The sequence below is a fragment of the Pungitius pungitius genome, chromosome 10 (genome assembly GCF_949316345.1).
Source record: "Pungitius pungitius chromosome 10, fPunPun2.1, whole genome shotgun sequence".
NCBI lineage: Eukaryota > Metazoa > Chordata > Actinopteri > Perciformes > Gasterosteidae > Pungitius > Pungitius pungitius.
Window position 1 is genome coordinate 2577999 of NC_084909.1, and position 26698 is coordinate 2604696.

A 26698-nucleotide genomic window follows, 5' to 3' on the forward strand; every position below is an offset into this window, starting at 1 on the left:
AACCAATTCCAGCAGACAAGTGTAGAAATAGCATATTTAGAAATATAGTACTTTCAGAAATTCAGGTAGCCTATAGGTAAGTAGACCTTCTGTAAACTACGTTTTTTTTAAGTAGACCAATACTTTCAAGTACATTCAGAACATTGGTTATTTTTTCAGACGTGGACTTAGTTACCCTGGTCCTTAAACCAGTCATCTGGTGCAGTGTGGGTCCTTGTAACGTCCACGTTAGCTGCTAATTGTTTTGCGTTGAGGTGATACTTGAGGCTCCATGTGAATTCCTTGTTGCACAGCTTGCACACAACCATGCTCTTATCGACGCTTCCATCCGTGTGTTTATTATAATAAGATTTCCCATTCACGGGGCCACCCGACACGGTCTCGTCAGCTTCTTCGTTCATGTTCACTGTGGTTTGTTGTTGTCTGAAGTCATGAACGCTAGTTGGTGCTCCAGTATAATCGGTCCTCCGAAACGTTCCGCGGTGCAAAAAATAAGTGTAAAAATGCGTAAAAAATGTTTAATGTGTTATTTTGTGTGTAATTATCGCGTTAATTAAGATTAATTAAAGTCCCGGCCCTAATTATTAGGGTTAGGGTTAGTATTTTAGTAAATGTCAGTAAAGTATTTTTATATACTTTTATGGAAGTTTTGACATAGGTTTCTCTCCTCAATTTATGTATGCTCACAGCTTGATCCTGTACAAGCCCAGGTCTGTGTCGACACACTGCTTCGTCGTGGTGAGACTGCACTGGGTGACACTCTCACGGTGTGTATGTAGCCTCAACACTGTCGATTTTGTAGTGACTTGCATGATATTTTGTAGTGGAACGTGTAAGAAATAAGTGTGTAGTTCATGTCTTTGTCGGTGCTGGGCCTTCTGTCTCCTCTGTCTCTCACAGTCGCCTGCTGTAACGGTGTGGGCGGGCCGACCCGACCTTCTTGCTATGAGGAGAGTAACACGACCTACATCGAGCCATCTAAGTTATTGTTTTATTCTACCAAATTGCTATTTTAAGTGGAAAACTGTTCAACTTTTTGTAATAAAACCAAACTTATTTACGTACAATATTTGCCTCTAGTAAATTGTCCCTGTTAGGGGAAAACCAGAGTTACTCACACAACACACTAATTAATATAGTAAGGGTTCCTCCTAACCCTCAAAAGGAGGTGGCGTTGTCAGGTTTGAAAGGTTTTATGCGGCTCCCTCACTACATATAAAAGGAAATATTTCTATTGGTCCTGAACTGGCATTGAGGAGGAACAGGTCCTCTCGCCGCAAAACAAGATCCAATCACATCCAATGTGTGGTCTCCTAACATCAATGTAAACCTAAAGAACAAAGCGTGAGTGTTAAGTGCTTGATGTTTCTCTAACTCTCATCCTTATGAGATCTTTGTCTGGGGATCTTGTCCTAACACTGGGGGGAAATTCTAAAAGTTCTGTAACTCATAGAAACTCTTTGTACAATAGAACTTCACAAATATGGCCCCTGTCAATGTCTCTGTCTGAAATTCCACCCTGACCCGCCCAATCCCTATTTACATAATATTACAATACATTCAATGATTACACCTTTAACTTAAAGCTTCTTTATGTACACTTAACATGCATAATAACTTGATCACCCAATAGCTAATACTGTATATTCCAATCAAAACAAATCTAAAGTCATCAAACATTAACTTTTTAACCATTGTATTTTTAAATCAACACATTTGTGTTTCACTGCTATCCTAAATCCTTTGCTCATAAGAGGCATGACAGCAAAAATACAAATAAAAAACTTGATTGGGGATGTGAAAGAACTCCGTCAAGGAAGGTTTAAGTCTCCTTCCACCAGGCTTCAAATACTGTGACTGGATGTAATTTGTAAAGTAATTAAATGACATATGAAATGTGTTCATATTCTAGTTAATAATCTAATGTAAAAACATATCTAAAAAGACACAAACTACAATTCTAACAGATATTATAATTTCCACCACTAGCTGTGTTTTTTCTGGTTAAATCCCTAATAGGGGCCAAAGGTTGACATCAAAACACATAGTTATCTCCAGCGGGAAGGAAGATGAGCACAGAAACTTTTGTTCTTCAATCTCCATGGAGAGAAAAACAACAGCAGAGGTGATGAAGTAGGAGGGGTAGACCCAAAGTAAAGAGACCAATCAGTTGTAAGACGAGAAGCTTTGGCCAGTCAGCTGAAGCTGTTCTGCAGCTTCTCCTCTCAGTGATGGAAACCTTGGTGGGAACTGAACTTTGCTTTCCACAACTCATCAACACCTCCTGCAGAAAGCTAATTCGTCCTCACTTAGAAGCAATGTTGATTTACATGTTGTTGTCTTTCATCTCTCTGCTCACTGTAGCTCTCAACCTGCTGGTCATCATCGCCATCTCCCACTTCAAGTAGTGAAATATTTCTTTTATGTGTAAAATTGTAGATTTTAAGTGTTTCTCAATCTTTTTTGTATTGTGTATTCATATTTGACTGATGACAAATATCAAATTGTTTTCATCCAGGCAGCTCCACACCCCCACCAACCTCCTCCTCCTCTCTCTGGCTGTCTCAGATTTCTTCGTGGGCCTCTTAATGATCTTTCAAATAATGATATTAGACGGCTGCTGGTTGCTCGGTGATCTCATGTGTTCTCTTTGGTTGATTCTGTTATCCATTATTACCTCGTCCTCAGTGGGAACCATGGTGCTCATATCAGTGGATCGATATGTGGCTATTTGTTATCCTCTGCATTACTTCACCAAAGTCAAACCAAAAAGAGTTCAAGTCTGTGTTTGTCTGTGTTGGATGTTTGCTGCTTTATTTTACAGTTTGCTGCTGAAGAATAACCTGCAACAACCAGGCAGGTATAACTCCTGCATAGGAGAGTGTGTCTATTACATGAACTATATTGCTAATCTTTTTGATCTAATTGTTTCATTCCTTTTTCCCATTACTGTTATTGTCATTCTACATATGAGAATATTTGGGGTGGCTGTGTATCAGGCTCGTGCCATGCGGTCTCACATTGCAGTTGTGACCATGAAAGTAACCGTTAAAAAGTCTGAAATGAAAGCAGCCAGGAATCTTGGTGTTGTTGTAGTTGTGTTTCTGATATGCGTTTTCCCATATTATTGTTTCGCTTTTACATCCCAAAATAACTTGTACACAGTTGCATCTGTAACCACTCTGATATGGTTGTTTCATTTTAACTCCTGTCTCAACCCTCTGATCTATACCATTCTCTACCCCTGGTTCAGAAAATCAATTAAGGTTATTGTTACACTTCAGATACTGAAGCCCGGTTCCTGTCAGACCAACATGCTTTAGAGACACGTTGCATGGGTTTAAATTTAACCCTAAGCCTGAACAGCAATATGCTGAGATTTTTATTTGCAAATTCATCAAGATTTTCCTTTTCACCTAAATTGATTGTGAGACAGCAAAAGAGCAATTTTCTTTCTCGGGTCCTCGTATTGTACAGCACTATCTCCTCTGTTCCCCCTTCTTAGTCTGCACCTTCTATCCTTCATTGTGAACCTATTTAATATGAAGAGTGGGTTAGCACATGTAGAACCTTAAAAATGAGGTGAACATCTGCAAAGTCTGAAGAAAACATTAAAATGGAATATATTATGCTTTCAAATTATGTGACAATTGATGGGACACATTTTTTTTAATCTACAACTTCAATCCGGATTGACACATATTCAGAGTGGTTTAATACATGATAAATGTATTGTTTGAACAAAAGTATCAATCTCTCATTATATTTTATTGCAATTAAGGTTGTCGGGATTAACCGCTTTCCCAATTAAAGCATCTTAACATCTTTTAACCATATTATAAAATCTGAAGAAGCTACAGTATCTTTTTAACTTTGACACACTGTGTGTGTACTATGAAAACTCCCAAGAGTCAGTCACATAACAGCCACTGAGTGGGAGGCACTTTTATTAATTCAACTATCTTCACTGAAGTTAAGGTAATCCCGATAAACTGATTTTTTATACCAGCATGTAAGTATAGTTTAAGCCCTTAAATTGAACATGGATTTACTGTAGAAGTATTTTCAACTGAAAGTTTATACTTTAAATTAATTACAAAGTATAAAGATTTTGGTTTGAGGAAAACCTTTACTGCCAATTTCTTCCGTATATTTAGCAGAAAAATATGCCACACGGCATTGATCCTTTCTAGGCAATATTGATACATTGTAGACAAACAGAGGGCTGGGGACGTTTGTAACTTTGACTACATTAAACTACAGCTGTTATGGAGTTCAAGGTAGTTTATCCCTAGCATGGAGGTTCAGTTTAAATACATTGAGGTAAGTTCTGTAGGCCTATTAATTACAAGGAATTTGCTTTGCTTGTTCCATGAACAAGACGGATTACAATCAAATCTTTCTCAAAAGGCCCAGTTATTTAAAACGAGCCTTTGAAGAATGTGTTGACAGAGATTGAAAGAAAAACAAAAGTAACCACTGTGAAAGTTTAAAAAATCCATGCAAATACACCAAAAAAACCACACCTGCTGTTTTCTCAAAATGACATGGTTAAACTTGATCCTTAATACAATCCCAGGTAGCCAGCGGACTCTGCCGTATTGTGGCTGAGTGTCGGCTAGCTCGCTGTGTTCCGGCTCGATGGGGCCAGATGTTAGCCAGCTTTGGCCCATTTCATTCATGCCATTTCTGGCCCAGATGTAGCTGTTACAGACATGGCCCTATTCTGGCTCAGACATGACCATCGGGTTTATCGAAGTTGTGACAATAATCTCAACCAGCACTTAAACAGGTTCTGGCCTGTTGATGGCTGCCAGACCTGGACATAATCTGTCATTATAGAATCTGGTTTATTCTGGTTGAGACATGGGTTTATGGGCTACTAGCTCTGAAACCGATTCTGTCCCGTTCATGGCTGCAGAATCTGGGCCCAATATGGCTTCAAAGAAACGGCCCAATTAAGGCTGTGACATGACTGCTGAGCTTTGCCGGCCTCTACAGGCTTGTAAATATTATTATTGTAACCACTAGGGGTGCTTTTCTGCATCCAGGATTCATAGAACCGTAGTTACATACGTAAATTTTGTTTTATTTCATCCTTACTGACCGCCAGAGGCAGTGCCTCACATTAGAAGACTCTTATATCAGTAGAGTCTCGAGGATTACAAGTAACCATCTCGTAATGCTCAGGGAGAGAACCAAGAGGGTTAGGGGAGGGAACGTTCACTCTGCAGTGTTTGGTGAATGTGCTCGGTGCTGCAGCACATATATCCTTCATAGGCATACTTGTGAAGACACTCATGGTAGAGTTTTGCTTCATTCTCAATGGCTGAGCTTGGTTGCTCGCCTTGCATGTTTAGGCAATGGCCTCTGAAACCCAGTAGGATTGGCACTGCCTTGAGAGAGCACAACCCTCTTTAGTCCCAGAATATCTGAGAAAGAACGGTTCCAATCCGCCGTATCAAAGCCGGGACTTCTACACGCTCTGAGGGCCTGCACTTGGAATGGTAGCCCTAACCTCGCCTCTCTTGCTGGGCGGATCAACTGTGCTGGCAATATAGGCTGGTTGATGAATGAGCGTGTCCACGCCGTCAGGAGAGACGCTGCATTAGGCCACGGAGTGATGCCCGAGCCATCTGAGGTACCCTCAGACATGATTTGCTCACCAACAGGGCATGCAGCTTGCCTACATGTTTAGCCGCTGTAATGGAAAGGAGAGAAATCCCCCTTTTGGCCAGTGGCCAACTCTGCTCCACCTGCCTCAGGGGTTCAAAAGGCACTTCTAGGGTCTTCAGTGTCAAGGATACGTCTCCTGCAGGGACTAGGGGGACTTAAGTTACAGAGCCCCCCCTCTCCTTTTTGGTGGAGGGTCACCAGTCTGTGGCTCCCACTGTGTCATGTCAACCTCAGTAGGAAATGGGGCTGCCTACAATCCAATGGTAGGATACTGGCCCTTATAGAGGAGGGACTGTGGAAACCCAAGTACAGAAGACAAGGGGCCTCACACCGGGATCCTGTTCAGAACGTCACTCCAGTCAGAAACAGCTTCCATCTGGTTTAGTCTCTTGGGTGAGTACGTAACGCCCTGGGATTCAGCATGACGTTACAGCTTCACATGTCAAGTTATTATGCATACACGCATAACATACATAATAACTTAATCCTCTCAAGTCATCAAACATCAACATCTGAACCATGATTTTGTCACACTCATCTGCCAGCTCCGCCTCCTCATCACTACGGTCTCTCCCGCCTTCCACACCTGCTCCGCATCTGCAATCAGCCCCGCTACTTAAGCAATGCACTCCCAGCCTGTCCCCGCCAGATTGTTCTCCGCGTCATGCAAGTCTCTCCAGCACTTTCCCTCGGACTGATCTCCTGGTTTCGTCACTGCCTGTTCCCGACCTGTTGGCCTGTCTCCGACCTTGAGCTCTGCCTGAGCGCCTCTGGTTTCTGTTTGCCTGCTCAGAGTTCTGCCCGACGATTCCGCTCCTGTGTTCCGGCTCCCCGACCGGCCTAGCGATGGCACCAGCTGTTTTCCGGCATTTCCTCTCCGGCCACCCTGGGCGTCACCCCGACCCTGAGGACCGAACTCTGCTCTGTCTCTCACCGTGCCCTAACGCCTGCTGTGAAGCTGTGTTTAATAAAAACGTTAACTAAACACTCCGCCCCGTTGTGCTACATTTGGGTAGTTTTTGAATCAACACATTTGCCTCACAGGGCTGTCCTACATCCTTTGCTCATAAACGGCTTGACAGCAAAAATAAATTCCAAAAACCCTTTATTAGGTATTTAAAAGAACTCCAAGGAAGATTTAAGTATCTTTCCGCCAGGCTTTAACTGTACATTGTGGCTTGATTTCATTTGTACAGTAATTAAATGATGTTGCATTTATTAATCTTACTTAAAAATAATATCTAACACTGACTACAATTCTAAGACAATTCTAACACATATAAGTTCCACCACTAGAGGTGCTTTTCTGCTTAAATCCCAAACAAGGGCCAAAGGTCAACATCAAAACACATTGTAGTCATCTCCTACGGGAAGGAAGATTAGCATAGAAACTATTGTTCTTCAATCTCCATGGAGAAAAAAACAATAGCAGAGGTGATGAAGTAGGAGGGGTGGACCCAAAGTAAAGAGACAAATCAGTTGTAAGACAAGAAGCTTTGGCCAGTCAGCTGTAGCTGTTCTGCAGCTTCTTCTCTCAGTGATGGAAACCTTGGTGGGAACTGAACTTTGCTTTCCACAACTCATCAACACCTCCTGCAGAAAGCTTACTCATCCTCACTTAGAAGGAATGTTGATTTTAATGTTGTTGTCCTCCATCTCTCTGCTCACTGTGACTTTCAACCTGCTGGTCATCATCTCCATCTCCCACTTCAAGTAGTGAAATATTTCATTTATGTGTAAAACTGGTAGATTGAAACATGTGTTACTTGATCACAAACTTCTCAATCTTTTTTGTATTGTGTATTAATATTTGACTGATGACATACATACTAATGCAAATATGAAATTGTTTCCCTCCAGGCAGCTCCAGACCCCCACCAACCTCCTCCTCCTCTCTCTGGGCATCTCAGATTTCTTTGTGGGCCTCTTAATGATCTTTCAAATAATGATAATAGACGGCTGCTGGTTGCTCGGTGATCTCATGTGTTCTCTTTGGTTGGTTCTGTTATCGATTATTACCTCGTCCTCAATAGGAACCATGTTGCTCATATCAGTGGATCGATATGTGGCTATTTGTTATCCTCTGCATTACTTCACCAAAGTCAAACCAAAAAGAGTTCAAGTCTGTGTTTGTCTGTGTTGGATGTTTGCTGCTTTATTTTACAGTGTGCTGCTGAAGAATAACCTGCAACATCCAGGCAGGTATAACTCCTGCATAGGAGAGTGTGTCTTTGAAATTAACAATTTCGCTAATCTTTTTGATCTAATTGTTACATTCCTTTTTCCCATCACTGTTATTATCATTCTACATATTAGAATATTTGTGGTGGCTGTGTATCAGGCTCGTGCCATGCGGTCTCACATTGCAGTTGTGGCAATGAAAGTAATTGTTAAAAAGTCTGAAATGAAAGCAGCCAGGAATCTTGGTGTTGTTGTAGTTGTGTTTCTGATATGCGTTTGTCCATATTATTGTTTCACTCTTATGTCCCAAAATAACTTGTACACAGTTACATCCGTAACCATTGTAATATGGTTGTTTCATTTTAACTCCTGTCTCAACCCTCTGATCTATACCATTCTCTACCCCTGGTTCAGAAAATCAATTAAGGTCATTGTTACACTTCAGATACTGAAGCCCGGTTCCTGTCGGACCAACATGCTTTAGAGACATGCTGCATGGGTCTAAATTTAAACCTTAAGCCTGAACAGCATATTCAGAATTTTATTTGCAAATCAACCAAGTTTTTCCTTTTCACCCTCAATTAATTGTGCCAGAGTCAGCAAAAGAGCAATTTTCTTTCTCAGGTCGTCGTATTGTACAGCACTATCTCCTCTGCTGTCTCCCCTTGTTACTCTGCACCTTCTATCCTTTATTGTGAACCAATTTAATGTGAAAAGTCGGTTAGCACATGTAGAACCTAAAAAAACGAGGAAAACATCTGCAAAGTCCTGAAAAAGAATTCAAAATGGAATATGTTATGCTTTTAAATAATGTGACAATTGATGCGACACATTTCTTTCAATCTACAAATTCAATCCGGATTGACACATATCCAGAGTGATTAAATACTTAAATAAATACATATATAAATGTTTAATACATGATAAATTTATTGTTTGAACAAAAGTATCAATCTCTCATTATATTTCAATGCAATCTAGGTTGTCGGGATTAACCGCTTTCCCAATAAAAGCATCTAATCATCATCTTTTAACCATAATATGAAATCTGAAGAAGCTACGGTATCTTTATAACTTTGACAGACTGTGTGTGTACTATGAAAACTCCCAAGTCAGTCACATAACAATTGAGTGTGTGCTTTGTAGTGTTGGGTGTTTGAGAGGGTCTTGCTCATAACAAACAGGCCTTCATTTTAGAGTGTGTTCTTTTTAATTATGTTCTAAATGAGTTGTGTGAACACAGCATTAAATATTAGCAAATTAAGTAACAGCGGTGTCAGTGAGATTGCAGACTCGTTCCATTCTCTCTACACATGAATGTGGGTGTGTATATGAGAGAGGAATGGAGAAATACAAATAAGAAAAGAGGTCGACTTGGTTTTAGCATTACGTAACTCAGTGGTTATCAAATATTTTCTGTAAAGAAAAAACAATGTGTTTGAATGTGTTGAACTTTCATTGAAAAAACATTGACTGCTCTAAGCTTTTTCAAATAATGTAATTATGAAAAATCCCTTTCAAATAAACCAGATTGCTCTATATTTTTGCAAAAGGAGTTCTCTTTGCAAAACATAACATGCTTCCCTATAAAAATCTTTTTAAAATTCATGATTTCATGCTCAAAGTTGAGCTTGGATTTTAATTTGTTTTGAGAGAGGCAACAGCAGCCTGTATACATTTGTATTTTTTATTTCATCATGGAAAGTTCCCAATAAAGAATTCTGAACTTCTCCACCTGCAAAACCACTGCGACCCACTACAGGGTTGCGCCCAACAGTTTGAGAAACACTAACATAGATACAAGAGAACGAAGTTCTTCCTTTAACTCCCTGTCTGACAAAGAGAAAATCTTTAATCTGGTCAGCATAACTTCTAATCAAAAAATCTCAAATTTCCCTTTGGGGATTAATAAAGTACATGAAGTTACCACCCGGCTCAGAGGTTGCAACAAAAAGGGAAGCCACACAAAGTTCGGGTTGAGAAGTGGTTTATTTCCCCTAAATGAGTTCAGGTTGTTTAAATCTGCGTGAGGCTTCGTGCAGTCGGCCCTGCTGAGACCCAGACACTCCCCGAAGTGCTGTCTTTTATTCTCTTCTTGGAGGTCCCAATCAGAGTAATTGTTTGAGAGGCGAGTGTTTTAGCTCCTCCCATCAGGAAACTCCTGGAGAGCAGGAGCACAGCCAGCTGAGTGGGAGGCACGACACAACAGTAAGTGGGATGATCGATCTGGTGGGTGTTGAGGTGTAGATATAACCCGACTGTCTAGTTAGTCTGGACCAACACGTTGAGCTTTCTAATACGGACTATTACAAAGTGTCTACGGACTAAAGCCAAAGGAGAGAAGAACAAGACTCTTAGCTCTCCGTGAAAAAGCAAACATCCATCAAGAAAAGTTCAAGCTTTTAAGTGTGATTGTGTCTGTTATCGCAAATTTTACGGGTCCCGCGGCGCTGGCCGGTCTGACGCTCCACCGCATGTCGGCGGAGGACGGCGTGAAGATGTTTTTGCAGGCCTTTGAGGCGATGGCGGAGGCATGCGGCTGGCCGGCGGGGGAGTGGCCGGTCCGGCTTTTACCTCTCCGTCGCGGAGAGGCACAGACGGCGGCCATGGGGCTGCCACCCTGATGCCAGGTTGTGGCCGGAGGACAGGCCTCTCGCATGCACTTAAAATACTAAAATGCTTTTCAGACCCGCTGCATGGATCTAGAATTAAACCTTCAGCCTGAACAGCATGTGCAGAATTTTATTTATGGTGTAAATTAATCAAGACTTCCCTTTACACCTAAATATATTGTGCCAGAGTTAAAAAAAGAGCAATTTCCTTTCCCAAGTCCCCGGGCAGACCAAGAAAATCCTGGTACCGCTGTACTGTACAACACTATCCCCTCTGGTATTTCCCATTGGTACCCTGCCGCTTTCATCTTTCATTATGTACCTATTCAATGTGGAAGGTGGAAGCACATGTAGAACCTTAATAACGAGGCAAGCGTCTGCAAAATGTCAAAAAACATCAAGAGGGAATAGATTGTGCTTTCAAATTATGCAACTAAATGTGAATTAAAACATTTAGTACATGATAATTGTGGTGATTCTATATTGAATATATTGGATATATAATATATTGCCTCCGCGTTCTAATTGCCGCGCTGACGGAAAACATGGACGGACGAGCCGGAAAAAAAAGACGAAACTCCGCTGCAAGTCCCTTCAAAATAAAATCACAGGATGATTTTTTTTTTTTTAAATTTTCCCATGCAAAGGCCCCCGACCCACTACAAACGGGTCCGCGACCCACCAGTTGAGAAACACTGCTTTAAATTAATTACAAAGTATAAACATTTTGGTTTGAGGAAAACCTTTACTGCGAATTCCTTCCGTATATTCATCAGAAAATTATGTCACACGGCAGTGATGCTTTCTAGCCGATATTGATACATTGTAGACAAACAGAGGGCTAGGGACGTTTGTAACTTTGACTACACTAAACTACAGCTGTTATTCAAGGTTTATCCCCAGCATGGAGGGTCCATTTAAATACATCAAGGTTCTGTAGGCCTATTAATTATTTTCAATAGTTGTCTACGTCGTATTATGAGTTTCATATAATTGTATTTACAAATAGAAGCTAGACTGCTTGGTTTCAATTGCGTTTTTCTGGTCCACAAAAGGATGCTCACACCTGTGATGATGAGAATTTCTGGCTCAGCCATTGGTAAAGTCAGCAGGATTGGATAATGTAGAGTGTAACGCTAACGTTCTGCTTGACTTTATGCTGCTATGAAAATGAAGGAGATGAACGGAGATCAGTAGATAAAACCAACACGAAAAATCGAATTATTACAGTTGGAATGTATTAAAATGCAACATTTTGGAATATTTGATATCCCAATACTCAAATGTAACCTTATTCATTTTGTATCAGATGACAACACCAATCATTATAGTCTGGAGAAAAATCCTTAACAAGGGCCAAAGGTCAAAATCAAACATATCATAGTTATCTCCAGCGGGAAGGAAGATGACCACAGAAACTTTTGTTCTTCAGTCTCCATGGAGAAAAAACAACAGCAGAGGTGATGAGGTAGGAGGGGTGGACCCAAAGTAAAGAGACAAATCAGTTGTGAGACAAGAAGCTTTGGCCAGTCAACTAAAGCTGTTCTGCAGCTTCTCCTCTCAGTGATGGAAACCTTGGTGGGAACTGAACTTTGCTTTCCACAACTCATCAACACCTCCTGCAGAAAGCCAACTCGTCCTCACTTAGAAGCATTGTTGATTTACATGTTGTTGTCCTCCATCTCTCTGCTCACTGTAGCTCTGAACCTGCTGGTCATCATCTCAATCTCCCACTTCAAGTAGTCAAACATTCCTATTTCTTGTGAAAGTGGTAAATTGAATCAAGAGTTGTTTACTTCAAACTTTTTTTGTGTACCTTTAGTCTACCTCAATCTAAAATGTTGTCAATTTATTATTTTCTTGTTGCTTAATGACAAACTTGTGACAACTAACTAAACTATTTTGTCTTGTATTGAGTATCGTAAATCTGATCGATAATGGTAAATGTACTGATGCAAATATCAATATCTCTTTCCCTCCAGGCAGCTCCACACCCCCACCAACCTCCTCCTCCTCTCTCTGGCCATCTCAGATTTCTTCGTGGACCTCTTAATGATCTTTCAAATAATGATAATAGACGGCTGCTGGTTGCTCGGTGATCTCATGTGTTCTCTTTGGTTGATTCTATCATCCATTATTCTCTCGTCCTCAGCAGGAACCATGGTGCTCATATCAGTAGATCGATATGTGGCTATTTGTTATCCTCTGCATTACTTCACCAAAGTCAAACCAAAAAGAGTTCAAGTCTGTGTTTGTCTGTGTTGGATGTTTGCTGCGTTATTCAATAGTTTGCTGCTTAAGGATAACCTGCAACAACCAGGCAGGTATAACTCCTGCATAGGAGAGTGTGTCACCAAAATTAACTACATTGTTGGTCTTATTGATCTGATTATTTCTTTCCTTTTTCCTATTACTGTTATTATCATTCTACATATTAGAATATTTGGGGTGGCTGTGTATCAGGCTCGTGCCATGCGGTCTCACATTGCAGTTGTGACAATGAAAGTAACCGTTAAAAAGTCTGAAATGAAAGCAGCCAGGAATCTTGGTGTTGTTGTAGTTGTGTTTCTGATATGCGTTTGTCCATATTTTTGTTTCACTCTTACATCCCAAAATAACTTGTACACAACCTCATCTGTAACCATTCTAGTATGGTTGATTCATTTGAACTCCTGTCTCAACCCTCTGATCTATGCCATTCTCTACCCCTGGTTCAGAAAATCTATTAAGGTCATTGTTACACTTCAGATACTGAAGCCTGGTTCCTGTCGGACCAACATGCTTTAGAGAAATGCTGCATGGGTCTAGATTTAAACCTTTAGCCTGAACAGCATATTCAGAATTTTATTTGCAAATCAATCAAGTTTTTCCTTTTCACCTCAATTAATTGTGCCAGAGTCAGCAAAAGAGCAATTTTCTTTCTCAGGTCCTCGTATTGTACAGCACTATCTCCTCTGGTGATTCCCCTTGTTACCCTGCCCCTTCGATCATTCATTGTGAACCTATTTAATGTGAAAAGTGGGTTAGCACATGTAGAACCTTTAAAACGAGGCAAACATCTGCAAAGTCTGTAAAAAATCTGCAAAAAATGTAAATGGAATGCTTTCAAATGTGAGGTGAAGTGATGGAACAAATTTATTTTAATCTACGACTTCAACCCAGATTGACAAAGTGATTAAATACTGAAATAAATGATTATATATATATAAATATATATTACATATAATGTGATATATATATATATACAGTATATATGTGATATATTAATACATGATAAATATATTGTTTCTATAAACAAAAGTATCAATCTCCCATTATATTTTATTGCAAATAAGGTTGTCGGGATTAACCAATTTCCCAATAAAAGCATCTTGTTATCATATTTTAACCAAAATATGAAATTTGAAGAAGCTACGGTATCTTTATTTCATTGACAGACTTTGTGTGTGCTGTGAAACCTCCTAAGAGTCAGTCATAAAACAATTGAGTGTGTGCTGGGTGTTTGAGAGGGTCTTGCTCACACTGAGGCCTTCATTTTATCGTGTGTTCATTTTCATCATATTTAGTGATGAGTTGTGTGAAAACAGCACTAATAATTGGCGAATTAAGTAACAGCGGTGGCAGTGAGATGGCACACTTGTTTCATTCTCTCTACACATGAATGTGTGTGTGTGTGTTTATGAGAGAGGAACGGAGAAATACAAATAAGAAGGGCTTTGTTTTGTTTTTAACATTACGTAACTCTGTGGTTCTCAAACTTTTTATTTTTCTCAAACGACTGACTGAAAAAAAACGCCTCACAGCCCCAACAATACAATAGTGTTGAAATTTTATTGAAATAACATTTTATGACTCCTCCATCTATGCTTTTTTAAATCATTACTGTATTTTACCCACTATAAGGCATTATAAGGCGCATTAATCAAACATTAATGTGCATATTAACAATATCTCTGAACATCCGACTTTCGTTCATGATTAATGAAAACGTTTGTGTCAAATGCTTTTCGCTTTCGTCCGTCTTCCGCCGGTTCAAGAATGTCACCTCTAACGGCACAATACGAATGCCCCCGGCAAAATAGATCCAGAGTTGGGCCCCAGCGGGACACTCAGTCAGGAGCATCGAGGGGGCGCCGAGAGGCAGGGGCTGGAACAGACGTTGGCGCCTCCCGGTGGACCGTCAGCTCGATCCCGAGATCCAACGACGAGCTTTTTAACTACAGCAACTTTAATATACGCTGTTGGAGCGGGAATTACCGCGGCTGCTGGCACCGGACTTGCCCTCCAATGGATCCTTGTTAACCAGTATGGATCAACCAATTAACCAATTGAACAATATATGAGGCGCTTCTGATTATAAGGCGCACTGTCGTTTTTTGAGAAAATTAAAGGCTTTTCAGTGCGCCTTATAATGCGGAAAATACGATAATATGAAAATTGCAATCACTTTCAAATAAACCAAATTGCTCTATCATATGGCAAATTAAGTTCTATCTTTGCAAAACTTAACATTTGGCAAAAAATAGTTTATTGTAGCTGTATTTAACCGGTTTTGCATTTGATATCTTTTCAAAACAACAACAATGTGCAACGTTAGAAAACAAAATTAGTGCAGGTATGAGTCATCTGATACTAATTTAAAAAGTTGCATAAGTAATAGTGGCTGCAATTAACCTGCTTCCCTCGACAAATTGGGTATAGATCCAAGATGGCGCCGCCGATGGCTGCCTCGGTGTTTCGGTGCTCTTTGTTTTTTGTTGTTTGTCGTTATTATTGGACGTGGCTACAATCCGAAGCCCAAGGTGTTTTGGGTGCTCGCTCCTTTAGCTTGACGCACGCTCCTGATCTTGAATCTAGAATCGATTGCTCTTCCTTAGTGTCCCGGATGTTGGTGTGTCGAGGTTGAAATTTTTTGGGTTGAATATTGTAACCGTCATTTCTTGGTGTCTCAAGGTTGACATTTTTTGGGTTGAATATTGTAACCTCCATTTCTGTTGCGGCTGAATATTTCAACAGTTTATTTGTACGGGTGTGGGTCGTTCGGGCTCCGGACAAAGTGACTCGATGCCAGGGTCGTGTGCTACAATGGTTTTTATTTATTTGATTTCAGAGAAACCGGGCCGGCGTTCAGCTCGCTCGTCGTTCCTTCCTCCCCTCGCTCGCCCCCGCCTCACTGCTATAAAGGGGAGAGCACACGCACACATCTCATTATCCCCAGGTGATTGTTATTATTCCCACCTGGCACTGTTCCCCGAGCCACTCCCCCTCTCTCTCCCACCTGCAGCCGGGCTGAAACCACGCCCGCCACCACATTATTTTTTTAGGTTGAATTTTTTTGCAGGGTTTTGATGTTGAAAAACATTCAAGTACATAATTTCAATGCATAAATATTCAGTGCTAGAAATTCAATCACCTTTTTTTTCAACCCCCGATGGCACAGATTTACTTCCATAAGTTATTATACATTATATTATATACTCATCTGTGGAATTACTGGACATTCTAGTCAAAGATGTGGGGATAAAAGACCTTTACTCTCTATTAAAAACGTTAGTCTTTCTGTGACCATCCGTTCCATGATTTTACATAAGTGAGAGGTTAGGGCAATAGGTCTGTAGCCATTCGGGTCCGACGGATTTTTCCCTGGTTTTAGAATAGCATATACCATCTTTCCCTGGTGTTGTTTGTCTAGCCCTACTAATTGCTCTTCTCAGTTCAAACATCCTAAATGGCAGGTCAATCATGCCTTATCCCTCCAGTGTCTGGCCTCAGCGGTTAGGTTGTCAGAGCTGTGCACCTTCCTAAACGTGTGTGCTAGAAGTTCAGTCTTTTCTTTACTGCTGACCGCCATTTTGTCCCCACCTTTCATCACTGGTAACTTAAAATTCCTTCTGATCCCCCCCATTCTCCTGATCATGCCCCAGACGTCGGACAGCTGGACCTCTCTTCCAATGCTGCTACAATATTGCCTCCAGAATGTGCGTTTTTGGGTTCTTATTGTTTTCCTTACTATTGCCGGTGCCCTCATATATTCCTCCTCACTGCTGTGTCTGCTTTAAAATAAATGAGGACATCTACACAGGTGCTCCACAATGACAGTGATTGCTGCTGGTGCACTATGGGAGATGTAGTTCTGTTCAAGATTCAGTTCAACAGTGCTTGATGTGTCTTTAACTCTTATCCTTATCAGATCTGTGTCTGCCTAAGAAAAAAACCCATTTTTGATTATCACACTGACATCCAACACTATGTCACTACAGCCCAGATCCAGTTGCGGCTGTCGGAACAAATAAGACGCCATGCCCTGCTATGAACACAATATATATAATAAACGCTAATAGTGGGGCCACGTCCCATTGCCCTCTACGGAGCAGCCGACACTGCTCTGCACAATATTTTCCTGCAGACATCTGCCTTCAGCCATCCCATGTTGTGGGCATCATTATGCATCAGTCTTCTGCTGGCTCCTCCATGTCCTCTGGAACATCCAGGGGCATGCCGTGGCAAATGGCAATATCTAACAAGAGACAAACTACAATTCTAACAGATATTATAATTTCCACCACTAAATATGCTTTTCTGCTTGAATCCCTAATGAGGGGCCATGGTCAACATCAAAACACATCGTAGTCATTTCCTATGGGAAGGAAGATGAGCACAGAAACTATTGTTCTTCATCTCCATGGAGAGAAAAAACAACAGCAGAGGTGATGAAGAAGGAGGGGTGGACCCAAAGTAAAGAGACAAATCAGTTGTAAGACAAGAAGCTTTGGCCAGTCAGCTGAAGCTGTTCTGCAGCTTCTCCTCTCAGTGATGGAAACCTTGGTGGGAACTGAACTTTGCTTTCCACAACTCATCAACACCTCCTGCAGAAAGCTAACTCGTCCTCACTTAGAAGGAATGCTGATTTACATGTTGTTGTCCTCCATCTCTCTGCTCACTATAGCTCTCAACCTGCTGGTCATCATCTCCATCTCCCACTTCAAGTAGTGACATATCCCATTAATACGTGTAAATCATGAGAAACTTGTATCTTTTGATGATTTATTTCTTCTTGTATTGTGTATTTATATTTGACTGATTGATGACTTTCTATTGATAGAAATATCAAAATGTCTTTCCCTCCAGGCAGCTCCACACCCCCACCAACCTCCTCCTTCTCTCTCTGGCCTTCTCAGATTTCTTCGTGGGCCTCTTCATGATCTTTCAAATAATGATGAGAGATGGCTGCTGGTTGCTCGGTGATCTCATGTGTTCTCTTTGGTTGATTCTAGCATCCATTATTATATCGTCCTCAGTAGGAACCATGGTGCTTATATCAGTGGATCGATATGTGGCTATTTGTTATCCTCTGCATTACTTCACCAAAGTCAAAGCAAATAGAGTTCAAGTCTGTGTTTGTCTGTGTTGGATGTTTGCTGCTTTAATTTACAGTTTGCTGATGAAGGATAACCTGGAACATCCAGGCAGGTATAACTCCTGCATAGGAGAGTGTGTTGTTGAAGTGAACTACATCGTTAATCTTTTTGATCTGATTGTTACATTCATTTGCCCCATCACTGTTATTGTCATTCTACATATGAGAATATTTGGGGTGGCTGTGTATCAGGCTCGTGCCATGCGGTCTCACATTGCAGTTGTGACAACGAAAGTAACTGGTAAAAAGTCTGAAATGAAAGCAGCCAGGAATCTTGGTGTTGTTGTAGTTGTGTTTCTGATATGCATTTGTCCATATTATTGTTTCACTCTTATGTCCCAAAATAACTTGTACACAACTTCATCTGTAACCATTGTGATATGGTTGGCTCAGTTTAACTCCTGTCTCAACCCTCTGATCTATGCCATTCTCTACCCCTGGTTCAGAAAATCAATTAAGGTCATTGTTACACTTCAGATACTGAAGCCTGGTTCCTGTCGGACCAACATGCTTTAGAGACACGCTGCATTGGTTTATATTTAAACCCTCAGCCTGCAGTATATAAAGATTTTTTAATGTTGGAAATTAATTCAGATTTCCCTCTTCACCTTAATTCATGGTGCCAGAGTCAGCAAAAGTGCAATTTTCTTTCTCAGGTCTCCAGGCAGACCTACAATATCCTGGTACAGCTGTATTGTACAACACTATCCCCTCAGGTATTTCCTCTTGTTACCCTGCTACTGCTATCTTCATTATGAACCTATTAAATGTCTAAAGTGCAAGCACCTTCAACATGAGGCAAACATCTGCGAAATCTGCAAAAACATTAAAATGGAATAAATTGAACATTTTGTGACACATATGCTTATGTATGGCACACATTTCTTTTAATTTATGACTTCAATTCAGAATGACAAATATCAAGGGTATACGATTACCTAAATAAATACATATACATGTTTATTCCATCAGAAATATATTGTATCTATAAACAAAAGTATTCATCTTCCTTTAAATTTCATTTCAATTAAGGTTGTCAGTATTAACCGATTTCCCCATAAAAGCATGTTATGTAAGTCCTGATCTTTTAAACAAATTATGCAATTTTAAGAAGATACGGTTTCTTCATTGCAATGGCAGACTTTGTTTCTATGTACTTTGAAAGAGTCAGTCACATAATAATTGAGTGTTGCTCATAACAAACAGGCCTTTATTTTATTGTGTGTTATGTTTTAAATGAGTTTTGTGAACACAGCACTAATAAGTTGCAAATTAAGTAACAGCAGTGTCAGTAAGATGGCAGAATTGATTTTCTTTTAGCATTACATAACACAGTGGTTCTCAAATATTTTCTGTAACGACCGACTTTGGAGGAAAAAAAAGTTCGGTTACAACAGTGTAGCCGAGATGAAGCTTATCTCAGCGGGGTTTTCTTTATGAACACACGGACACATGGGTCGGGGGGGCAGCAACAGACTTTATTTGCAGTTTCATTTTCCACTGCTTGCTTGCTTGTTCAGTTGTTCGCTCCCAGGCCTTTCCCCTGAGTGTCTGCTCTAGACTTCCTCTCTCCAAGTTCTGCTCACTGTTTATGAGGGGGAGACAATCAGTCAGGATGCCTCTCTTAACTACCTGCCGGCACCTGATCCACTCCCCCGTTCTGCCCTCTAAGCTTACCACACCCCACCACCATAATAACATTTCGCATCTGATACTTGGATTGTACTTTGTTTTCAGAGAGGCAACAGCAGTCTGTGTACTTTGTACTTTTACAAGTTCCCAATAAAGAATTCCCACCTGTAATACTAAAGTACCGTATGTAACTACGGTTCTATGAATCCTTGATGAACGCCAGAGGCCATGCTTTACCCTGGATATCTTCGGTCTTATGTATGCGTAGGTTGAGTCTTTATCCCGACAAAGTCACCTGTGACCTCAGATGACCGTTGGGAGAGACGCTGCATTAGGCCACGGAGTAATGCCTGAGCCATCTGAGGTACCCTCAGACATGATTTGCTCACCAACATGGCATGCAGCTTGCCTATATGTTTAGCCGCTGTAATGGAAAGGAGAGAAATACCCCTTTTCGGCTCCACCTGTCTCGGGGATTCAAAAGGCACTTCTAGGGACTTCAGTGCCAAGGGTATGTCTCTTGTCCCCCCCCCACACTTTTTGGCACAGGGTCACCAGTCTCTGGCTCCCAACTGTGCCATGTCAACCTCAGTAGGAAATGGGGCTGCCTAAAATCCCATGGTAGGAGACTGGCCCTTATAGAGGAGGGACTGTAGAAACACAGAAGGCAGTACAGAAGGCAAGGGGCTTCACACCGGGATCCTGTTCAGAACGTCACTCCAGTCAGAAACAGCTTCCATCTGTTTTTGTCTCTTGGTTTAGAACGTAACGCCCTGGGATTCAGCAGTCTCTGAGAGGGGTGCTGGTGCCAGCCAAACCAAGAGCCAGGTCTGGAGCAGGGTGGGCATCAGACGTCCAAGTTCCCTTGATATGAGGGCAAGCACTTGCAGTGAAATATCACTGAGGCTGGTTGCGGATAGCCAAAAGGTAGCCTGTATGTATGAGGTGGAAAAGGGAGATGTCGATAAGGTTCACCATCCTGCTCTGTCATCAGCCTTCAGGCTGAAGGGGAGCTTCCAGGTCCTATAGACTGAAGAGTTAAACATGGCTACTTGTTAATTTAGGCTTCTGAGTTAGCTTCAATGAGGGCCCTCCGGCCTAGCAGAATATAGGGCAAAGGACATTCCTAGCAGTGAGGAGGGAGTGAGACCACTGCCTTCACTTGAATAATTACTGTAGATATTAATGTCCCACCAACCCAAGCTTGGTCTAACGCAGTTTTTAGTTTTTTATTGACATTACAGCTTCATGAAGTTATGTGCATGAAGTTATTATGCATATACATACTGCATAACATACATAATAACTTAATCATCAACATCTTAACCATTTTTTTCAATCAACACATTTACCTCACAGGGCTGTCCTACATCTATTGCTCATAAATGGCTTGACAGCAGAAAGAAATTCCAAAAAACCCTTTATTGGGTATATAAAAGAACTCCATCAAGGAAGATTTAAGTGTCACGGTTTGGCTTCGCTTCCTGTTTTAGTTTGAAGTTTCATGTCTCTTGTGGTCCTGGGTTAACTTCACTTCCTGCCTTGTCTTGTGATTGCGTAATTGATTCCACCTGTGTCCAATCACCTGCACCTCCCTTGTGTATTTAAGCCCTGTGTGCCAGTTGTCCTTTGTCGCGTCATTGTCCGTGTTACTTTCCGTCGGTGCACGTTGTCCTGTTTTTCGAATAAAGAGCACACTTCGTCTGTGAATCCTGCATTTGAGTCCTGCTTCCGCCTGCACCGGCAATCCCCCTTGTGACAGAATGACGCGACCATGGAAGGACTCAGCGGGATTCAATTTTGTGAACCCGTTTTTGGGAACCCGTCTGGCCCTCGGCGGTCCCCGCAGCGTGCAGCAGGCTGCCAGGCGTAACGCCGACCCCGGCTCGCCAGCAGGCTCCGGGCGGCGTTCCGGTCGACGCCCTCGCCGCTGTCCAGACACCGCTTGGGACTCGCAGTGGGAGGCCAGCGCCCAGCCTCCAGTCCTCAGCGAACGCGGGAAGCAGGTGCTGGAGCTGGCCGCCCTCCTCCAGGCCAGGTACGATCCCCACGTCCTGAACCTCCGAGGTCGGCGGCAGCAACACCGTCCACGACACCCGTCAGCGCCCGTTCCGGCGCCGAGACGCCCGTCAGCGCCCGTTCCTGCGCCGAGACGCCCGTCAGCGCCCGTTCCTGCGCCGAGACGCCCGTCAGCGCCCGTTCCTGCGTCGAGACGTCCGTCAGCGCCCGTTCCGGCGCCGAGACGCCCGTCAGCGCCCGTTCCTGCGCCGAGACGCCCGTCAGCGCCCGTTGCTGCGCCGAGACGCCCGTCAGCGCCCGTTCCTGCCCCGAGAACCCGGTCAGCGCCCGTTCCTGCCCCGAGAACCCGGTCAGCGCCCGTTCCTGCCCCGAGAACCACGCCCCCGGTCCAGGCCCCGCGGCGCCTGACCATGACCCCTCCCTCCCACCCTCTTGGGACCGCCTGGAAGTCGGTCCTTGAAGGGAGGGTGGGGTCAGGGGTTGGGCCGGAGCCCCACGCCACAACGACGCCGCAGCCGCACTGCTCGGCGCCCCCCGCCACGACGACGCCGCAGCCGCACAGCTCGGCGCCCCCCGCACAGCTCGGCGCCCCCCGCCACGACGACGCCGGAGCCGCACAGCTCGGCGCCCCCCGCCACGACGACGCCGGAGCCGCACAGCTCGGCGCCCCCCGCCACGACGACGCCGGAGCCGCACAGCTCGGCGCCCCCCGCCACGACGACGCCGGAGCCGCACAGCTCGGCGCCCCCCGCCACGACGACGCCGGAGCCGCACTGCTCGGCGCCCCCCGCCACGACGACGCCGGAGCCGCACTGCTCGGCGCCCCCCGCCACGACGACGCCGGAGCCGCACTGCTCGGCGCCCCCTGCCACGACGACGACCCAGGAGCCGCACAGCTCGGCGCCCCCCGCCACGACGCCGCCGCCGCATCGCTCGGCGCCCCCCGAGACCCTGAGGCCCGGCCGCCGACCCGGCAGACCCCCCGAGACCCTGAGGCCCGGCCGCCGACCCGGCAGACCCCCCGAGACCCTGAGGCCCGGCCGCCGACCCGGCAGGCCCCCAGAGCACCCCACGCCCGGCCGCCGCCCCGGCAGGCCGCCGGACCATAGCTGTCGGGTCCCCGCCCTCCCTCCCTTGTCTGTTTTTCTAGGTTCCACCCTCCTTTAGGACCGTCTGGAATTCGGTCCTTAAGGGGGGGGTTCTGTCACGGTTTGGCTTCGCTTCCTGTTTTAGTTTGAAGTTTCATGTCTCTTGTGGTCCTGGGTTAACTTCACTTCCTGCCTTGTCTTGTGATTGCGTAATTGATTCCACCTGTGTCCAATCACCTGCACCTCCCTTGTGTATTTAAGCCCTGTGTGCCAGTTGTCCTTTGTCGCGTCATTGTCCGTGTTACTTTCCGTCGGTGCACGTTGTCCTGTTTTTCGAATAAAGAGCACACTTCGTCTGTGAATCCTGCATTTGAGTCCTGCTTCCGCCTGCACCGGCAATCCCCCTTGTGACATTTAAGTGTCCTTTCGCCAGGGTTTAACTGTACATTGTGGCTGGATTTCATTTGTACAGTAATAAAATAAAAAATAAAATGTGTTTCAATCATGTTGCATTCATTGATCTAATATAAAAACTAATATCTAACACTGACTACAATTCTAAGACAATTCTAACACATGTTATTTCCACCACTACACGTGCTTTTCTACTTAAATCCCAAACAAGGGCCAAAGGTCAACATCAAAACACATCATAGTCATCTCCTAGGGGAAGGAAGATGACCACAGAAACAATTGTTGTTCAATCTCCATGGAGAAAAAACAACAGCCAGGGTGATGAAGTAGGAGGGGTGGACCCAAAGTAAAGAGACGAATCAGTTATAAGACAAGAAGCTTTGGCCAGTCAGCTGAAGCTGTTCTGCAGCTTCTCCTCTCAGTGATGGAAACCTTGGTGGGAACTGAACTTTGCTTTCCACAACTCATCATCTGCAGAAAGCTAATTCGACCTCACTTAGAAGCAATGTGGATTTACATTTTGTTGTCCTCCATCACTCTGCTCACTGTAGCTCTGAACCTGCTGGTTATCATCTCCATCTCCCACTTCAAGTAGTGAAATATTTATTTCATTATATTTATTTCAGTTGTGAAACTGGTGTATTGAAACAAGTGTTTCTTATTACAAAGTTGTAGATTTTCTTCTTGTACTGTATAATTATATTTGACCGATTGATGCTATAGGTATTGATACTGACATCAATAACTGTGTCCCTCCAGGCAGCTTCAGACCCCCACCAACCTCCTCCTCCTCTCTCTGGCTTTCTCAGATGTCTTCGTGGGCCTCTTAATGATCTTTCGAATAATGATGATAGACGACTGCTGGTTGCTCGGTGATCTCATGTGTTCTCTTTGGTTGATTCTATCATCTATTATCATCTCGTCTTCAATAGGAACCATGGTGCTCATATCAGTAGATCGATATGTGGCTATTTGTTATCCTCTGCATTACTTCACCAAAGTCAAACCAAAAAGAGTTCAAGTCTGTGTTTGTCTGTGTTGGATGTTTGCTGCTTTATATAACAGTCTGCTGCTTATGAATACTCTGCAACAACCAGGCAGGTATAACTCCTGCATAGGAGAGTGTGTCTTTGAAATGAACTACATCGCTTATCTTATTGATCTAATTGTGTCATTTCTTTTTCCCATTACTCTTATTATCATTCTACATATGAGAATATTTGGGGTGGCTGTGTATCAGGCTCGTGCCATGCGGTCTAACATTGCAGTTGTGACAACGAAAGTAACCGTTAAAAAGTCTGAAATGAAAGCAGCCAGGAATCTTGGTGTTGTTGTAGTTGTGTTTCTGATATGTATTTGCCCATTTTATTGTTTGGCTCTTACATCCGATAATAACTTTTACACAGCTACATCTGTAACCATTGTAATATGGTTGTTTCATTTAAACTCCTCTCTCAACCCTCTGATCTATGCCATTCTCTACCCCTGGTTCACAAAATCAATTAAGGTCATTGTTACACTTCAGATACTGAAGCCTGGTTCCGGTCAGACCAACATGCTTTAGAGACACGCTATAAGGCCCTAAATTTAAACCTTTAGCCTGAACAGCAAATGCACAAGTTTTTTTTTTATGGTGCATAGCTTTTCCTTATTACCATAATTTACTCTGCCACAGTTGGCAAAAGAGATGTTTTCTTTCTAAGGCCCCCTGGCACACCTACGTTGACTACAGCTGTATTGTACAACACTATTCCTTCTGGTATTTTCCTCTTGTTACCCTACCTTTTCAGTAATAAACTGAATGAAATTAAATTGTAACATTTTCACGATGAAGTTGAGAAACTTATACTTTTTTTTTCTATATATCTTTTGACCTTTCAATTGTGTATTATTATGCCAATAACTATAATAATTGATTTTCTGTAGGCCAACTAATTATATTCATTTGAATGCATCAAATTGTTACAAGCTTCATATTTTTGTGTGTATTAACAAATAAAAGCTAAACATTTTGGTATTGATAGTTTTTTTTAGTTGACAAGAAAATGGTGAGTTTTAGTAGAATAAATAGAAAAAAATGCAATATTTACATTTGAGATTTCATGATAAATTGCAGCATTTCGTATTGTTCGATATTGTAATACTCAAATGTTGAAAACTGCATTGAGATTGTATCGCAACCAAGTGTCATGATAGTGTAGTATTGTAGAGAGCCTGAGAATGTGCTATAAGTGAAACATCATGAAGTTAGACTGCATGATGAGAAAACAAAGTAATAGTATAAACTGATCATAGCAGACAATGAAAATGAAACGTAGGAATAGCTACAAACGTAAACAATTTTAAAAAAAAAGCACAAATATATGAGGTCAGTCAGACCATGATGCAATGACTCCGATCACAATAGATCTCCAACTGGACCTTCTTCACTCCCAGTCTGCAACAGTGACCTCGGCTTGTACTCAAAGTTTCCTCTCTCAGACTGAAACAGAAATATAAGGTTTTGTATCAGGGGGCACTAATAATTGGCAGTGTTGGCAATGACATGTGTTACACTCCTTGGTGGCTCGAACTGGGGCGCAACATAAGGGCAACAGGTCGAGGCAAGTGAGGAGTTAGCCACACAAAATCCAATACACAAAACGTAGCAAAAAAGTATTTATTTTGCAAAAAGCAACAAAGGGGTCAACAAGGACTGTCAGTGGCACCAAAGAAAAGAACATAAACCCATTGACCGGTGCTTAGCACCTAAAATACAGTGGGTGGTGCCCACTAGCCTAGGGTATTAACAACTGGTACACCTACGTGTATGCAATATGTAACCCCAGAGTATCTTACCTGTCCTCATTGACCCTATGCGCACAACAAAAAAAAGTCACAAAAACACACAAGCAGGCTGTTACCAATGCCATTTTAACACAAAACAGTGCTCTTCAAAACCCGGGCCCAGCTCAAGACAAAAGAGCCTTGCTCACTGAAAACAAACATGGACTATATGAAGGGGAATGGTTGATGGGAGATCTGGAACAGGTGTGGTGGTTTGATGAGGGGAACCAGGTGTGCACATCTGTGAAGTGAGAGAATGGAAACAGAAGGGGGAGACAAAACAACAACAGAAACCAACAACACAAAAAAGAACACAATATCTGTAGACCTAGGCACAGAGCAAAGTACGTAACACATGGCAGACTCATTGCATTTTCCACAAATGAGGATTGGACTGGAGAAATATCAGTGAGGAGCTTTTAAATTGCCAAGAAGGTTTTCACATACAAGTAATTTGCTTTAGTGGTTCTTGCATGAACAACACAAAATGTAGACTAAAAACCTCTTATTCATAATAAGCCTTTCAAGAATGTGAAAGGTTCACAGTGTTGAGAATAAATTATTTTTATTAAAACACAGGGAAAGAAAAAGTTGAATATACTACCTGTAACTTTGCGCTGATGCGCACTTCTCCCCCTGTTCGTTGAGGAATAAAAGATTCTTCTAAACCAACACATGCCTGGATGTCACGTTTTGTCCAAGTGTGCTACAATTATTATGAATAAATTCAATAAATTGATTACTTTTTTGCCGGCATTCAGGCCTTCACTCAGCGGTCCACCTGTCAAACAGACTTCCGCTACCTCCAGCCTTATTTGCATCGTTGTGGGTGT

At 42.6% G+C, this 26698-nt stretch overlaps 5 protein-coding genes across 5 annotated transcripts; all 5 read left to right on the plus strand.

Annotated features, from left to right (window-relative positions):
• The first annotated feature begins 2231 nt into the window (after positions 1-2231).
• On the plus strand, positions 2232-3323 carry LOC119228880 (trace amine-associated receptor 13c-like). The gene is made up of 2 exons (XM_037488866.2): positions 2232-2404; positions 2519-3323. Exons 1-2 carry the CDS (start codon positions 2232-2234, stop codon positions 3321-3323), a joined length of 978 nt encoding a protein of 325 aa, XP_037344763.2.
• Positions 3324-7216: 3893 nt separating this feature from the next.
• Positions 7217-8341, plus strand: LOC119228290 (trace amine-associated receptor 13c-like). The gene is made up of 2 exons (XM_037487634.2): positions 7217-7389; positions 7537-8341. The coding sequence occupies exons 1-2, from the start codon at positions 7217-7219 to the stop codon at positions 8339-8341; spliced, it is 978 nt and encodes a 325-aa protein (XP_037343531.2).
• Positions 8342-12134: 3793 nt separating this feature from the next.
• Positions 12135-13256, plus strand: LOC119228877 (trace amine-associated receptor 13c-like). The gene is made up of 2 exons (XM_037488863.2): positions 12135-12208; positions 12452-13256. The coding sequence occupies exons 1-2, from the start codon at positions 12135-12137 to the stop codon at positions 13254-13256; spliced, it is 879 nt and encodes a 292-aa protein (XP_037344760.2).
• Positions 13257-17282: 4026 nt separating this feature from the next.
• Positions 17283-18402, plus strand: LOC119228878 (trace amine-associated receptor 13c-like). The gene is made up of 2 exons (XM_037488864.2): positions 17283-17455; positions 17598-18402. The coding sequence occupies exons 1-2, from the start codon at positions 17283-17285 to the stop codon at positions 18400-18402; spliced, it is 978 nt and encodes a 325-aa protein (XP_037344761.2).
• Positions 18403-23334: 4932 nt separating this feature from the next.
• LOC134132791 (trace amine-associated receptor 13c-like) lies at positions 23335-24603 on the plus strand. Its single transcript, XM_062564874.1, has 3 exons — positions 23335-23357; positions 23517-23630; positions 23799-24603. Exons 1-3 carry the CDS (start codon positions 23335-23337, stop codon positions 24601-24603), a joined length of 942 nt encoding a protein of 313 aa, XP_062420858.1.
• The last annotated feature ends 2095 nt before the right edge of the window (positions 24604-26698 follow it).

What these genes read in the sequence shown, in the direction of transcription:
- LOC119228880 (XM_037488866.2), top strand. Translation starts at nt 2,232, where the DNA reads ATGGAAACCTTGGTGGGAACTGAACTTTGCTTTCCACAACTCATCAAC. An exon ending in ATCGCCATCTCCCACTTCAA is followed by an intron (nt 2,405 to 2,518) that starts GTAGTGAAATAT and finishes GTTTTCATCCAG; the next exon opens with GCAGCTCCACACCCCCACCA.
- LOC119228290 (XM_037487634.2), top strand. Translation starts at nt 7,217, where the DNA reads ATGGAAACCTTGGTGGGAACTGAACTTTGCTTTCCACAACTCATCAAC. An exon ending in ATCTCCATCTCCCACTTCAA is followed by an intron (nt 7,390 to 7,536) that starts GTAGTGAAATAT and finishes GTTTCCCTCCAG; the next exon opens with GCAGCTCCAGACCCCCACCA.
- LOC119228877 (XM_037488863.2), top strand. Translation starts at nt 12,135, where the DNA reads ATGTTGTTGTCCTCCATCTCTCTGCTCACTGTAGCTCTGAACCTGCTG. An exon ending in ATCTCAATCTCCCACTTCAA is followed by an intron (nt 12,209 to 12,451) that starts GTAGTCAAACAT and finishes CTTTCCCTCCAG; the next exon opens with GCAGCTCCACACCCCCACCA.
- LOC119228878 (XM_037488864.2), top strand. Translation starts at nt 17,283, where the DNA reads ATGGAAACCTTGGTGGGAACTGAACTTTGCTTTCCACAACTCATCAAC. An exon ending in ATCTCCATCTCCCACTTCAA is followed by an intron (nt 17,456 to 17,597) that starts GTAGTGACATAT and finishes CTTTCCCTCCAG; the next exon opens with GCAGCTCCACACCCCCACCA.
- LOC134132791 (XM_062564874.1), top strand. Translation starts at nt 23,335, where the DNA reads ATGGAGAAAAAACAACAGCCAGG. An exon ending in GAGAAAAAACAACAGCCAGG is followed by an intron (nt 23,358 to 23,516) that starts GTGATGAAGTAG and finishes CATCATCTGCAG; the next exon opens with AAAGCTAATTCGACCTCACT. An exon ending in ATCTCCATCTCCCACTTCAA is followed by an intron (nt 23,631 to 23,798) that starts GTAGTGAAATAT and finishes GTGTCCCTCCAG; the next exon opens with GCAGCTTCAGACCCCCACCA.